The 16,580-nt window shown below is 43.0% G+C and overlaps 1 protein-coding gene across 3 annotated transcripts; it reads left to right on the top strand.

Annotated features, from left to right (window-relative positions):
* The first annotated feature begins 5,570 nt into the window (after window positions 1–5,570).
* Window positions 5,571–15,895, top strand: ccdc97 (coiled-coil domain containing 97). Of its 3 annotated transcripts, none has more exons than XM_041179449.1 (5): window positions 5,571–5,757; window positions 6,393–6,959; window positions 11,720–11,965; window positions 12,581–12,710; window positions 14,328–15,895. In XM_041179449.1, exons 1-5 carry the CDS (start codon window positions 5,724–5,726, stop codon window positions 14,446–14,448), a joined length of 1,098 nt encoding a protein of 365 aa, XP_041035383.1. In that variant the 5' UTR covers window positions 5,571–5,723; the 3' UTR covers window positions 14,449–15,895. The 3 variants fall into 3 exon arrangements, with proteins under 3 accessions (XP_041035383.1, XP_041035384.1, XP_041035385.1); XM_041179450.1 differs by having other exon boundaries at window positions 5,582–5,660; XM_041179451.1 differs by lacking the exon at window positions 5,571–5,757 and adding an exon at window positions 6,123–6,262.
* Window positions 15,896–16,580: the final 685 nt, after the last annotated feature.

The raw sequence follows: 16,580 nt of genomic DNA, 5'->3' as shown, positions 1-16,580 counted from the left end.
CGCCCCCGCCTCGCTTGCTTTCCCTATCAATCTAGCCCCGCCCCATTCGCGCTGTCAATCTCCGCCTTCGACCCGCCCCTCCCCCTACTCTCCTCTCCTGATTGGATCAATCAATCTCCCAGCGTCAGCAAATAAGGTAAAAATAATTAAACAAAAAAAAAACTCCCTCCCCTATTTCAGAGAAACACAAACTATAAACAAGAGAAAAAGGAAAGTCATCGAAAAAACTCCCCCTGTCACAATAATGAACAATAATCCAGACTGGCAAACAACAGGAGGGTAGAGCAGATGAACATGGGAGAGATGGTGCAAGGCGGCGGCTTCAGATTCCTGGGTCATTGGGACCAGTTTTGGGGGAGATGGGCCCAGACAGGTTACTCCTGGTTCTGTTCGGAGCCAAGACCAATGTACTGGCGGGCGATTTCCTAGCGGCGTTGGGGGACTGTCATCTCCTCTGGAGATCTTCCCCCAACAGCTTCCAATCTCATAGTCTCCCAACCTCGGACGGCCCGCTTCTACCTCCTACCCAAAATCCACAAACAGGACTGTCCCGGCAGACCGATCGTGTCAGCCTGTTCCTGCCCCACGGGACTCATTTCTCGCTATCTTGACTCCATTCTCTCTCCCCTTGTCCAGTCCCTTCCCACCTACATCCGTGATTCCTCTGACACCCTACATCATATCAACAATTTCCAGTTCCCTGGCCCCAACCGCCTCCTCTTCACCATGGACGTCCAATCCCTCTACACCTCCATCCCCCACCGGGATGGTCTGATGGCCCTTAGCTTCTTCCTTGAACAGAGGCCCGAACAATCCCCATCCAACATTTCTCTCCTCTGTCTTGCTGAACTTGTTCCCTCACTGAACAATTTCTCCTTAATCTCCTCTCACTTCCTCCAAATAAAAGGTGTGGCTATGAGTACCCACATGGGCCCCAGTTATGCCTATCTCTTTATGGGGTAAATGGAACATTCCTTGTTCCAGTCCTACTCAGGCCCCCTCCCACAACTCTTTCTCTGGTACACCGATGATTGCTTCGGTGCTGCTTCATGCTCTCATCTGGACCTGGAAAAAGTTATTAATTTTGCTTCTATTTTCCACCCCTCCATCATTTTCACATGGTCCATCTCTGACACTTCCCTTCCCTTCCTTGACCTTTCTGTCTCAGTTTCTGGTGATAGACTGTCCACCAATATTCATTACAAGCCTACCGACTCCCACAGCTACCTTGGCTACAGCTCCTCACACCCTGCATCCTGTAAGGACTCCATCCCATTCTCTCAGATCCTTCGCCTCCATCGCATCTGTTCTGATGATGCCACTTTCACAAACAGTTCCTCTGACATGTCTTCCTTCTTCCTTAACCGAGGTTTTCCACCCACTGTGGTTGACAGGGCCCTCAACCGTGTCCGGACCATTTCCCACGCATCCGCCCTCACGCCTTCCTCTCCCTCCCAGAATCATGATAGGGTCCCCCTTGTCCTCACTTATCACCCCACCAACCTCCTCATTCAAAGGATCATCCTCCGCCATTTCCACCAACTCCAGCATGATGCCACCACCAAACATATCTTCAGTTCACCGCCCCCCCCCCCCGCCCCGGGTGGCATTCCGCAGGGATCGTTCCTTCTGGGACATCCTGGTCCACTCCTCCATCACCCCCTACACCTCAAGCACCTCCCATGGCACCATCCCATGCAACCGCAGAAGGTGCAATACCTGCCCCTTTACTTCCCCTCTCCTCACTGTCCAAGGGCCCAAACATTCCTTTCAAGTGATGCAGCATTTCATTTGCACTTCCTTCAATTTAGTCTACTGTATTCGCTGCTCCCAATGCGGTTTCCTCTGCATTGGAGAGACGAAACACAGACTGGGTTCTTTGGATCAAAGCCAAAGAAGGCTTTGCGGAACACCTTCGGTTTGTCCGCAAGCATGACCCAGACCTCCCTGTCGCTTGCCATTTCAACACACCGCCCTGCTCTCATGCCCACATGTCCGTCCTTGGCCTGCTGCATTGTTCCAGTGAAGCTCGATGAAAACTGGAGGAATGGCACCTAATCTTCCATCTAGGTGCTTTACAGCCTTCCGGACTGAATATTGAGTTCAACAATTTTATATCATGAACTCTCTCCTCCATCCCCACCCCCTTTCCGATCCCCCTTTTTTCCAATAATTTATATAGATTTTTCTTTTCCCACCTTTTCCATAATTTTTAAATGTATTTCTGTCCATTGTTTTATCTCTACCTTTTAGCCTATTTCGATCCCTTCCCCCCACCCCATCCCCACTAGGGCTATCTGTGCCTTGCTCATCCTGCTTTCTACCCTTAATGACCTCATTAGCACATTCTTTGGATAATATCACCACCGTCAACACCTCTTTGTCCTTTTGTCTATGACATCTTTTGGAAATCTCCACCTAACAATGGTCCTCTATCCAGCTCTAGCTGTCCCAACACCACCACCCCCCCAAACCAATTTATATTTCACCTCTTTTTTATTTTTAATTAGTTCTGTTGAACAATCATACGGACTCGAAATGTTAACTGTGTTCCTCTCCGCATATGCTGTCAGACCTGCTGAGTTTTTCCAAGTATTTTTATTTTTATTTTTGTTTTGCCTAAAGAAACTGACTTGACAGAGGGAATGAGAACCAGGATTTAACAATAGAGAGAGAAAACAAGGTGCAGAGAGAATTTGGAAAGACAGGAAGCACCAGAGTGAGAAGTATTAAGGCAATATGTGGAGTCAAAGTAAGAGGGAATATGAACAGACGAATTAGGAGCAGGAGGAGTACAGGCCAATCGGCTCCTCAAGCCTGCTCTGCCATTCATTAAGATCATGGCTGACCTGAATGTAACCTCAACCCCACACTCTCGCCTACCCCGATAACCTTTCACCCCCTTGTTAATCAAGAATCTATCCAGCTCTGCCTTAAAATATTCAGATTCTGCTTCCACCAACTTTTGAGGAGAGAGTTCCAAAGACTCACAACCCTCAGAGAAAAGATTTCTCCTCATCTCTGTCTTAAATGAGCGACCCCTTATTTTAAACAGTGACCCCTAGTTCTAGATTCTTCCACATCCTCTCCACATTCATCCTGTCAAGACCCCTCAGGATCTTAAAGTTTTCAATTAAGCCGCCTCTCACTCTTCTAAATTCCAGTGGATACAAGCCTAACCTGTCCAGCCTTTCCTCATAAGACAACCTGCCCATTCATGGTATTAGTCTAGTAAACCTCCTCTGAACTGCTTCTAATGCATTTACATCTTTCTTTAAATAAGGGGACCAGTAGTGTACACAATACTCCAGATGTAGTCTCACCAATGCCCTGTACATCTGAAGCATAACCTCCCTGCTTATGTAATCAATTCCCCTCACAATAAATGATAATACTCCATTAGCTTTCCTAATTACTTGCTGTATCTGCATTCTAACACCTGTGATTCATGCACTAGGACACCCAGATCCCTCTGAATCTCAGAGCTCTGCAAACTCTCACCATTTAGATAATAAGCTTTTTTATTCTTCCTGCCAAAATGGACAATTTCACATTTGCCCACATTATACTCCATTTGCCAGATCTTTGCCAACTCAATTAACCTAATAACGTCCTCTTCACAATTGACTTTCCTACTTATCTTTTTATTGTCAGCAAATTAGCAACCATTCCTTCGGTCCTTTCATCAAAGTCATTTATGTAAATTGTAAAAAGCACTTATCCCTGTGGTACATCACTCATCATATCCTGCCAACCAGAAAAAGACCCATTTATACCAACTCTCTGCTTCCTGGTAACTAGCCAATCTTCTATCCATGTCAATACATTAGCCCCTACACCATGAGCTTTTATTTTCTGCAATAACTTTTGATGTGGCACTTTATCAAATGCCTTCTGGAAATCTAAATACAGTACATCCACCGGTTCCCCTTTATCCGCAGCATGTGACTCCTTCAATGTGACTCCAATGAATTGGTTAAACATGATTTCCCTTTTACAAAATCATGTTGACTCTGCCTGATTATTACCTTGAATTCTCTAAGTGCCCTGCTATAACATCTTTAATAAGAGCTTATAAAAATTTCCCTATGACAGATGTTAGGCTAACTGGCCTACATTTTCTGCTTTCTGTCTCCGTCCCTTTTTGCATAGAGTTATAGTTGCTATTTTCCAATCTAATGGAATTTATGAAATAAGGTCTAGATTGGATTTACACAGCATGTATGTAAATGCACAGGGTGTGGGAAATAAGGCTGCTGGCCTCAGGCACAAATAGCCAAGTGGGAATATGCTGTGATGGTGGAAATGGAAACCTAGCTCAAGAAAGGGCAGGGTGAGGTACTGCCTATCTCTTGATGCAATGTGTTCAGGAAAAATAGTGGAGAAGAAGGAGAAATATGGAAATTTTGATGCAGGAAAAGATCAGAATGCTGGAGAGAGAGGTTGTCTTAGAGGGGTCAAGGGCAGAATCTATTTGGTTAGAGCTAAGAACAATAGAGATGCCATTAGACTACTGAGTGTATTCTATATGCTACCATCCAGCGGGAAAGATATAGAGGAACACGGTGACGAAGAAATTAGACACATGCAAAAACTACAGAATAGTTATAATCAGGGGGAGGGGGTGGCACTTTAATTATCCTAATATACACACTTTAGGGAAGATGGGAAGGCATTTCAGGGGGTACAGAAAATATTTTTAAAATGGTTCTGGGGATGAGGCACTTCAGTTATGAGAAGAGATTGGAGAATCTAGGACTGCTCTCCTTAGAGAAAAGAAGGTTGTGAGGACAATAGATGGAGGCATCAAAACAATAAGAGGTCTGGGCAGAGTAAATAGGGAGAAACTGCTTCCATTGGCAGAATGCTCGATAACCAGTGGACACCAATTCAGGTGAATGGCAAAAGAACCATAGGTGACATGAAGGAAAATGTTTTATATGCATCGAGTGGTTTGCACTGCCTGAGAGTGTTGCGAATGCAGATTCAATCAAGGCATTCAAAAGAATATTGAATAATCATCTGAAAAAAAATTGTAGAACTACAATTAAAAGTCATGGGAATTGCTCTTAACTGAGGTGCTCTTGCAGGGGGCCAGCTAGGGACACAGTAGGCTGAATGGCCTTATTCTGTGCTTCAATGATTCTAAAACCATAAAATTGTTTGCCATGATCATGTCAGGGACCTCAGTGTAAGGGTTTTGAGTGAAATGCTCCTGCAGTTTGAGGTTATAATAATTTCACCGGAGAATATAAAATATTTCGTTCCACATAAATAAAAATCTGCATCCACAGTTGGTCGAATTTCAACTATTTAAAACCAAGAATATCTGGCTCAAATATATATATATATGTGTGTGTGTGTGTGTGTGTGTGTGCTTACATGTTTAACACAAAATGCAAAGGACCCAAAATTCAATGTATTCCCCGTCATTTTACCCGTCAATTTAATCATCATCGGCGAACAAATGATATTATAAACTTCCCATAAGAATACAAATTGGGTTTCTTGCCCTCCTGGGCTGTTGAGAAGCCGGAACTGTGGGGCCGCGATTAGTTTCCCCCAAATCGGACCCAGTTGAAGGTCGGAACCGGTCCGTTGCTCTTCAGGTTCCGGGTGGTAAAACTTTGTGTCGAAATCTCTCTGGACAAAAACTTGGGGTAAAATTAAATTTAAAAAAAAGAAAGAAAGAAGCAGGTGGCCCGCGTCTAAGATGTGAGGCGATGGACCGGGAAGACGGTTTGAAAAGGGTGGAAGGTAAAACATGGAATAATATCGACGGGGAGAGGGGTTCAGGACATTGAGGCCTTCACAGCCTCAACTCCCAGGCCTGGGATTTGATCCCAAATCCAGTTTCTGTTAACTACAGAATTCCCAGGTTTGAGGGAAGTTATTTTCAGTCAGATTGTTCCACAAAATTCCTTTCTCTCCCCCCCCCCCCCCCCCCCCAAGCAGATCACCAGGAATATCTTAATTTCCTTTATAATCATTTAAATGGTAACGTGAGTGTCTGTGTCAGATGTTGGGAATGTGACTTGGAAGGCATGGGGCGAAGATCAAATCCATTAAAGCATTCGGAGAGAATGGGTAATGCCGGAAATATTGAAACTTTTAAAAGAAAAATGCACAGCAGGGCAGCCACTGTCTGAAAGAGAAACTCACTATTCGTGTCACATGGAATCTTCCATCAGAGTTCTGTCCTGAAGATTGGATCACTCTAGCTAGGAGTTAGTAAACACGATATGCTGAACAGCCTCCTGCGGTACATTTCAAGCACTTTTAAGTTTTCAGTCCAGAAATGGATCCCCTTCTCCCCAAGTTGTGCTGTAATTATTTTTTAACATGTGTTACAGTAAACTGCATAATTAATGTGAAAATTGCCTTATTCATAGGATCACAGACACAAGATTTCTTGGAAATTTCCCCAACAGTGAGTGACACTTCTCCAGATGGTGTCACTCAGGAAGCCAATGACGCACAGATGGAAGAGATGCTCGTAATCTCTAGTGAGGGTTCTGTCATTCCAAATGAGATTGAGAAACAGAATCAGTCCACTGCTCCTACCTCGTCAGCAGAGGAGATTGCAGATGCAGCCAAAGCGATGAAGGAGCTTCCTGACCAGCAGCAGGAAGATGCCATGGACGCTTCGCTAAACAGCATGTTTGATACGATTGCCAGTAGCAAGGCTCAGATCAAGAGCCAGCAGAAGGACGAGCCTGATCTTGTGTATGACCAGAAGCTGGGCATCATCAAAGATCTTTTCTGGTGTAAGCCAGTGGTGTTCCTGGAACGTTTTCACAAAATCATCAAAGAAGAGCATCTGATCTGTTTCAATCATATGGCTGGCAACTATGAAGTTACTTTTTACTGTAATGAAATTAAAAAGTCTTCCAAGAAGAAAACTGCCCGAACAAATGTTCGCAACAAGAGGTACGCGGCCCTGCAGCAGCTGATTAAAGGTGATATGTAAAAAGGTGTTTGTTACTTTTTTCCCGCCTCACCTTTAGGAAGATACTGCATTTTAATGGTGCTGGCAGCCCCTCCTGTATTTCCCCAACACTATTTCTCTCACTAGACAATGAGAATCAAGGAGTAATTCAACCACGGAAGATGTCACATCTGCATGCAATTTTAAAGACACTGTTAAAGTGATTTAATTTGCTTTTCTTGGGACATTTTTTATTTCTATTGAGCTTTCAGTTTGATTGGATCATATTTTTCTTACTTATGCTAGTGATGTGCTGACCTGAAAGGGTTTGATTCTGTTAGTCCATCAAAATAAACGTATCCTAACCCAATAATTCAAACCTTTACTTTCCAACAGGGCACCCTTGATATTTCCATAGGAGTGGACGTTATTTCCCCTTCCCTAGTCTTTGGATGTGAAGTCCAATGCCAGTTGTGGTTATGATCAACTAATATCACAAACAACAACTTGTATTTATGTAATGAGTTTAATATAATAAAAAGTCCCGCGTTATAAACAATTTATGACACCAAGCCTCATAAGGAAATATTAGGTCAGATGACCAAAAGCTTGGTCAAAGAGGTAGGTTTTAAGGAACATCTTAAAGGAGGAAAGTGAGGTAGAGAGCTTGGGACCAGGCAGCTGAATGTTGGAATGATTAAATCAAGAATGCACAAGAGGCCCGAATTCCAATACCTTGGAGGGTTATGGGGCTGGAGGAGATTACAGAGATAGGACTGGGTGAGATTTGAAAACAAGTTTGAGAATTTTAAAGTCAAGATGTTGCTTGACCACGATCCAATGTCAATCAATGAGCACAGGTAGGGGAACAGGACCAGATGCTCGTTAAAACACCAGTAACAAAGTTTTGGATGATCTCAAGTTTGAAGTGGGAGAATCTAGGAGGCCAGCCAGGAGGGCATTGGAATAGTTGAGTCTAGAGGTAACAAAGTCATAGCTGAGAGTTTCAGCAGCAGATGAGCTGAGTCTTGGTGAAGTCGGGCTATGTTACAGAAGTGGAAATAGGCAATCTTGGTGATGGAGCAAATATAAAGTTGGATGCTCTCTAACCTGATAATTTGGGTAAGATAAATCCTTACCAAGAAATATGAAAAATGTGAAGACTAAATAAGAACATAACTGATATAACATGATGAGCAAGGACACTTAAAACACAGAAATCGTCAGTTTCACCACATCCTTGTTAGTTACTTTTACAGAAGTGAGTACCACATGAATTGAATATTATTGCATTTATACTTTCCAGCAAAGAACCTGCCCTTGGAAAAGGTCACAGACCTGAAACCTTATTCTGTTTCTCTTCACAGATGCTGTCAGACCTGCTGAATTGTTCCAGCGTTTTCTGTTTTTATTTTGGATTTCCAGCATCCATTGTATTCTGCTTTTGTGCTAACCTGTAAATAGGGACATTGTTTAGCAGTGTTTCTTCCCTTCTGCTAATTCTAATTCTTGATGAATTAATATCCTTATCCATTTCCTAGGAATACAAATGTTCCCCCTCTTTAATAAAAGCAAAATACTGCGGATGCTGGAAATCTGAAATAAAAACAGAAAATGCTGGAAAAACTTAGCATGTCTTGCAGCATCTATGGAGAGAAACAGAATTAATGTTTTGAGTCCAATATGTCTGTAGAAGAGTCATACAGACTCAAAACTTTCACTCTGTTTCTCTCTCCGCAGATGCTGCCAGATCTGCTGAGTTTTTCCAGGACTTCTTGTTTTTGTTTCAGATTTCCCCTCATTATTTTGTGTGTGTGTTTGTCCAGTGTCAACATGGAGTACTTCCTGGTGAGATAAAAATCGAAGCTCCCTCTAAACTATCTCAGCAATATTTCTCAACTCTACCAGGCTCTCTGAGTGAGCTTGCTAGTTTTGTATCAAACAATTGCAAGTTTTATTGCTGTGGATTTGTATCCAGTAAGAACCGAGATTAAATTCTTTCTCCATTTCACTTGTTTAACATCCTTTTTGTGAACAGAAAAAGGAGGAAATTCATCTCATCATCTGGGCTGGAATCAGAACCATGTGTTGGATGTGAACACATGATGCCCATTGATGGACCTCACCTGTTTCACAGTGATTGTCTAATCTATTTAATCTATGCAGATACCTTCACTTGTGGCACATCTGTCTACTTTGTTTTTATTATTCATTCACAGAATGTGGGCTTTGCTGGCTGGGCCAGCATTTATTGCCCATCCCTAATTGCCCCTTGAGAAGGTGGCGGTGAGCTGCCTTCTTGAACCGCTGCAGTCCATGTGGTGTAGGTACACCCACAGTGCAGTTAGGAAGGTAATTCCAGGATTTTGACCCAGCAACAGTGAAGGGACGGTGATACATTTCCAAGTCAGGATGGTGAGTGACTTGGAGGTGAACTTCCAGGTGGTGGTGTTCCCATATATCTGCCGTCCTTGTCCTTCTAGCTGGTAGTGGTCATGGATTTGGAAGGTGCTGTTTAAGAAGTCTTGGTGAATTCCTGCTATGCATCTTGTGGATGGTACACACACTGCTGCTACTGTGTTTCAGTGGTGGAGGGAGTGAACGTTTGTGGATGTGGTGCTAATCAAGCAGGCTGCTTTGCCCTGGATGGGGTTAAAGCTTGAGTATTGTTGGAGCTGCACTCATCCAGGCAAGTGGGGAATATTCTGTCACACTCCTGACTTATGCCTTGTAGATGGTGGACAGGCTTTGGGGTGTCAGGAGGTGAGTTACTTGTTGCATGATTCCTAGCCTATAACCTGCTCTTGTAGCCACGGTATTTATATGGCTAATCCAGTTCAGTTTCTGGTTAATGGTAACCCCCAGGATGTGATAGTGGGGTATTTAGTGATGATAGTGCCATTGAACATCAAGGAGCGATGGTTGAATTTTCTCTTGTTGGAGATTGTCATTGCCTGACACTTGTGCCCATGATTTGAACCCATCCTCTCTGAGCAGTAAGCTGGGTCTCTGGATTACCAAGCCAGTGACATTATCACTACACCACTGTCTTCCCCCTTTTCCAGGGTAGGAAAAAGGTAGATTAACATATATCTCCTCTCTCTGTATTTTTTTCTTTTGGATGGGCAATGGTCTGGCTTAAACAATTTCCCCTTTCCTGATTCTTGTTTGTAACTAATTGCTAAAGGGGAAATGTACACAATTTTCCATTTTTGCCTTGAGAAATAACCCCAGCAACTTCTCTTTACATTTAAAACCATAGGAAAAAGGCAAGAAGTTTACAGCACAGAAAGGGTTCACCTGGCCTATTTTGTGTGTTGAATCTAAAACAAGGCAGCAATCCAATCTTGCTCTCTCCCCAAAGCTCTGCCTCCTCCTCTGCTTCAGCAACGATATGCATTGTAATTACTTTAACGTAGAAAAACACCCCACTGCATTTCACAGGAGAGATTATCAAACAAAATTTGATACTGAGCCAAGTAAGGAGATAATAGGTGACCAGAAACATACCCAAAGAGATTGGTTTTAAAGAGCGTCTTAAAGGATGAGAGAGGCAGAGGAGCTTAGGGAGAGAATTTCAGAACTTAGGGCCCATGCTGCTGGAAGCAAGGCCACCTATGGTGGAGCAATTAAAATCAAGGATGTGCCAGAGGCAAGAATTGGAGGAGCAGAGATACCTTGGTTTGGGGCGGTGGGGTTGTTGGGGTGGAAGAGGCTTCAACTCTTTACTCTTCCCTTAAAGATGCAATGGCCTATACCTCAGTTGTTAAAAAAACATCTCAATCCTCTAACAACTCCCTGCCTAGAGAAATTAATCGTAACCTCTGTTCTTTTTGGTGACAGTTTCAAATTGGCTCATCCCTCATTGTCATTGACTCGCTAACTGGAAGATGTAATCTTTTCCCAATCACTCCATAAAACCCTTTTGTAATTAAAAAAAAATCCAGTAAATCTCCTCTTAGCATTCTGTGCACTGGTGAAAATTGTTCCAGTCTAATTTTTATTGTCTTTTATGTCTCTCTTTGAACACCTCTGTGCCTAAATCTGAAGACTTGTTCACCCCATTAGTATATTTTCTCCTCCTTCCCTAGAAGTGTTGGACTACCCTTCCATTAAAGAAAATAGATCTTCATTATAATTTTTACTTGACCATTTTTATGTGGGGCCATGACAGTAAACATTGGACCAGTAGAAATCATTTGGACCATCCCCTTGCTATCCTGTTTAGATATCTTATGTTTAACTTCTCTTTACATGTGTAGGATTCAAGAGCTTATCTCAGGACTAATTGAGATTTAAACGTGAGTCTTGTAACATTTTTACAACATTCCTTATAATTCAGAATTAGTCTTTGTCTCTTGAATAAAAGAAAAACACTTGCATTTCTATAATGACTTTCACAACCTCAGGACATCCCAAACTCCTTTGCAGCCAATGAAGTACTTCTGGAATGTTGCGAATGCAGCAGCCAATTTGCGCACAGCAAACTCTCTCAAACAGCAGGGCAATAAATGATCAGAGAACCTGCTTTAGTGATGTTGATAAATATTGCCAGAAAACTGGGGAGAACTCCCATGATCTCTTCCAAATAGTGCTGTGGGATTATTTATGTCCATCTGAGAGGGCACTTTAGGCTTTAGTTTAATGTCTCATCCGAAAGACGAAACTTCGACAGTGCAGGACCCCTTCAGCACTTCCACTGTGTGAGCTGGTCTGGATTTCGTGCTCCAGTCTCTGGAGAATGGACCAATAGAGATCTTTGCTAATGTCACGCTTTCTCTTTCCCTACAGATGGGGAATATTTCAGCGATGAGCAGATGCGAACTCGAGATCCTTTGCTCTACGAGCAGTACATTAGACAATACATGACGGAGGAGGAGCTGTTAGCTGAGAACAGCAAAAACTTGAGTAGTGCCATGTGTTTGTCTGACCTGCTGATGAACACTTATCAGGAAAAGATTGTCCAGGAAAGGCTACAGTGGCAACAGGAAAGGGAGGATGCCTGTTTGGAGGAGGAAGAGGAAGATGAAGAGGAAGGTGTGTTTCTGTCTCTGGGTTTTGGACAGGAAAACAAGACTGAACATTAGAATGTTGTTCTGTCACTAACATTTTCCCCCTTTTCAACTGAAGGCAGTGACTCTTATGCTTTGCATTGTATCCAGCCTAAGAGGCTACTTGTTACGTGTTAATTCCACATGTAAATGTTGGCAGGCTATTTGAATCTGGGGGCATCACAGCCCAGCCTGTTTATTGGACAATGATCAGGAGCAACCAACCCAATATGAATATTTGTTTCTTAGATTTGGGATACTGATCTCAAACTGAGGGAACAGTAGCATAGTTACTGGACTAATGATCCAGAGACCTGGACTAATGATCCGGCGACATGTGTTCATAAAAACCTTTCTGATTCACTCATGTAGTTTAGGGAAGAGAATCCTTTCCTGGTCTGGCCTGTATGTAATTCCAGATCCAGAGCAATGTGGTTGACTCTTATCTGCCCTCTGAAATGGCCGAGCAAGCCATTCAGTTAAGGGGGTTAGGGATGGGCAACAAATATTGGTCTTGCCACAGATGCCCACATGCTGTGAATGACTTTTTTAAAAATTGTGAATTTTGAGTTGTGACATCGATGCTCCTGATTCCATCCAGATGAGAACTCTGAGTCTAAAGCTGCAGACTGGGTACCCAGTGACGATGAGAGAACCATGCTGAGGGAGGAATTTGTGAGTCGCATGTACCAGCGTTTCCTGGATGGGGAAGACAGAGACTTTGATTACAGGTGACGACCATATACATATATAGAGTGGAATCATACAACATAGAAAGTGACCATTCATCCCCTTGTGTCTGTGTAAGCTCTTTGAAAGAGAAATCCAATTAGTCCCACTCCCAACTTAATCAAATTTCTGACCCGAACCCATTCCTCCTTCCAAACAATATTCCTCTTCCAAGATTTCGGCTTCTCGCTCCAATAGCCGTTCTCTCTCTGTTGATACCATGATAATTAATACGTCTTTAAAGTTTCCCCTCTTGTTCCCTCAGTTTATCGACTATATCAATGTCCCTCCCCCCCACAATCTTGCATTGAGACCACGATTCAGTTCATCACCTCATGTTCTTCTTCTATCCCCCCTCTTCTTTCAATTTCTCTCATTTTACACGGGTTACCGCGATGCTGGTTGATTACTGTACTGCATCTCCTCTTGTCAGTCACCCATTCCTCTTCCAATCCCACTGCATTTAAGTCTCTTGTCGCAGCAGCTTTCCATCCTGGTCTTAGGTCTTCCTCTTCTCCTTCTTCCTGGGAGTCCCATCTCCATCACTCGCCCCACCAAATTTCCTTTCTCTCTGCAGCAGATGGCCATACCCATTTCAATCTCTTCTCATTCTTTCCCTGGACTTCAAAACTGTTAAACTCTTTACCTCCTTCAGTCTTCCTTTTTTCCTACTATCTGCCGGCTTTTGGAACCTAAACTTGTCTCCAGACCACTACTCTTCATTTAGCACACCCACTGTCATATAAAATAATATCCAGCCTATAGGATCTTCCCCGACCTTTGTGTTTTTGAAAAAAGCACATTATTATTTGTTATCTCTATGTACTCTGGACTATTTTTTATGTAAAAAAAATGCTTGTCAGATTTTGCTCTTCTTGTCTAGAACCTTGAAAATAATCTTTTAGATTAGCCAAAAAGAAACTGTTTATCATTTCACAGCTGCAGCAACAATGTAATTTGGTAAACTGGCTCGGCATCCTCGAGTCTTTAAAGCACTTTAGATTGTTTCTGCGTTAAGTAAGCAGTGTGTCAGTGGGTAGCACTCTCGCCTCTGAATCAGAAGGTTGTGGGTTCAAGACTGACACTTCACTGCAGTACTGAGAGAGTGCTGCACTGCCAAAGGTGCAATTTTTCAGGTGAGATGTTAAACTAAGGCCCTTTCTGTTTTCTGGGGTCTGGGGGGTACGTGTAAAAGATCCCATGACACTGTTCAAATGAAGAGTGTTCTCCTCGCTGTCCAGGGCCACTACTTAACCCTCAATAACGACTATGGGTTTTTTTGGACAATTGGCTGCGGGAGCTTACTGTGCGAAACTTGGCTGCCATGTTTCCTACATTGCAATAGTGACTACACTTTAGAAGGTGAAGTCAATGGCTGTAAAGCACTTTGAGGGCATCCCACTCTATAAATGCAAGTCTTTTCTTTCCACATTTTCCATTATTCACTGTACAGGCTCACGCAAGAGGAATAGCCATTTCGGCAAGCTAGCGGGGAGCTGCTGACACTCACGGGGCTTTTACCCTAGAGTTTATGGCACTTTAGAGGAGGAGGAAAAGCAAGCTCTGATTAGGAAACCTCCATAACACTTCCTGTTATTTAAAACCCATTCTGATTTCAGTGCTGTCGACAACAACCCTGACTTTGACAATCTTGACATCGTAAGTCGTGATGAAGAGGAGAGATACTTTGATGAGGAGGAGCCAGTGGAAATTGAAGATATGGAGATGGACAGAGAATGATGGGATTAAACATTCTTCAATTTTCAATGTATATGTTTTTTACAGTTTTAGATTTAACAGCATTTCCAAGCTCTGTCTTTGCTTTTTCTAGAGACTGTTAATGAAGAACCGGGCAGTTTTGTGTACATTGTATCACCAAAACAATTTCTTCCCCATATTTTTGATAACTGTTTAATTGACCAAGATTGCTGTTGTGCTAGATTAAGTTCTGTTTAGTTTGATGTATAAAGGAGGGTGGAAACTGCTGATAGGCATGAAACAGATTCCCCTGGTGGCTCAGTGGGGAATTGCACCACCTAGGGGGCAATGAAGCCTTGCTTCCAGGTTTCATTCCTGATCCGTGAGAAGATAGCTGGGGAAAGGATCACACCCTGCACCTATTTTAGGGGTTAGCGTGCTAAAATTAACCAGCTTTTCCCATTCCTTGTTGCTTTCCGGTTGACCTCTGTTTGTTATATATGAATGTCTGATGAGGTTACCAGAGTTGAATATCCTGTCTACATGATGTCTGGATTGAAAGCATGTGTAATCATAAAATTGGCTTGTTCTACACTGTGAAACAATATCTCCCTGACACTACTGAGCTTAGTGACTTCTCTAAGCCAGTTCCCTCAAAGATTTGGTTTAGAATATATAGGAGTAAAACAGCCTGAAAAAAGACAAAAGTATCCACGTGCTCTTCTCCTGAAGGCACTGGCTTGTGTTGGGATACAGTCTCAGGGGGTATATCCATTCTTTCTAGTTGGTAATGTGTCCACCGGCAGCTTGACCATGGGTGTCCTGACCTTAAGTTTGCAGGTGTAGTTTTCAGCAGGGATAGTGATCAGAGTTGAAAACCCTGGCTGCATTTTCCTTTTTCTTTTCATAGATGCATCTACTGCTGACTCGGCTGAGGTCTGCTAACTTGGCTTAGTGTGAGGATTGAACCCAGAGGCTTTTGGTCCCCATGGCTGAGTACAATATTGAGTGTGTACTTAGTATCAAGCCATGAAAGGAGTACTGAGGGATAGGCAGCCCCGTGATGTGGCACAGTGATACTGCAATGAAGTCCGGTCAGCCCACTGCAACCTCTTTTGGGTACCAAATTGCCATCAGGATGAAGTGGGAAGGAACTGAAGAGCTTCCTATCCCCATGAGGGATAGTGCTGTCAACACACAACCGCTCCTCGTGAACGGTTACAAAGCAGCATTGTCAGAGGGGGCTGGGTAGCTCACCCTCACCATGTTGGCAGTGGGGCCCCTGGAATAGGAGGTCTCATCTGAAACGTTATCTCTTTCAGAAACTCACTGACCTGGCATTACCAGCAGGTTTGGTTTTCATCTCTGACTTGCTGCCTTTCTTTTCGTGTTAACAATGTACTGCACAGAATTAGTGTGCCTAATCACCAACTAGCTTTTTAAACAATTGAAAGATTCAAACATCTTTTAGTAAATGTTTTACATTTCATTATTCATCCTGTTGCATTTATTCCTCCATTTTAATTCCTCTGTACGGAGCGAGGGCTGGCGTGAAGATTGTCCTGTTGTATACAGTACAGTCAGTGGTACAAAGTGGCTGGATTGCTTTTTGGAAAGTCGAAAGGGGCTTAAAGTGTTGTTTCAATCTGCCCACGAACTTTTAGTAGCTAGAGATTATTTTCATGGTAATCCAGAGGGGAGGGGGCATTGCTGGCCAGCTGTTGAACAGTAGGATTTGGTAAAATAAAAAAGAGCTGGCATGAAGCTGTTAGTTTTCTGTGAAAACCCAACTAGTTCACTAATGTCCTTTTAGGGAGGAAACCTGCCTTCCTTTCCCTCGGTGCGGGTCCATATGTGACTCCAGTCCCACACCAGCATTGTTGTCTCTTAATTGCCCTCCGAAGTGGCTAAAAGAGGGCAGAAGGACAGGAGGAGGCCACTTAACTCCTCAAGCCTGCTCTGCCATTCAATGAGATCATGGCTGATCTATGACCTAACACTATGAACTCACCTTTGCCCCATATCGCTCAATAGCTTTGATTAACAAAAATCTATCAATCTCAATTTTAAAATTAATTGATCCAGCATCATTTGTGGAAGAGTGTTCCAAACTTACTCCAGCTTTTATATGTCGAAGTGCTTCCCAATTTCATTTCTGAAAGATTGACTATTTT

This window comes from Carcharodon carcharias, chromosome 34 (assembly GCF_017639515.1).
Source record: "Carcharodon carcharias isolate sCarCar2 chromosome 34, sCarCar2.pri, whole genome shotgun sequence".
NCBI classification, from domain to species: domain Eukaryota; kingdom Metazoa; phylum Chordata; class Chondrichthyes; order Lamniformes; family Lamnidae; genus Carcharodon; species Carcharodon carcharias.
This window is presented reverse-complemented; position numbering and strand designations above follow the sequence as displayed.

Bases quoted from the DNA above. Each gene is read 5' to 3' on its own strand.
- ccdc97 (XM_041179449.1), top strand. From the start codon at position 5,724: ATGGACCGGGAAGACGGTTTGAAAAGGGTGGAAG. The intron at 6,960-11,719 runs GTGATATGTAAA...CTTTCCCTACAG, and splicing joins CCTGCAGCAGCTGATTAAAG to ATGGGGAATATTTCAGCGAT. The intron at 12,711-14,327 runs GTGACGACCATA...TTCTGATTTCAG, and splicing joins GACAGAGACTTTGATTACAG to TGCTGTCGACAACAACCCTG.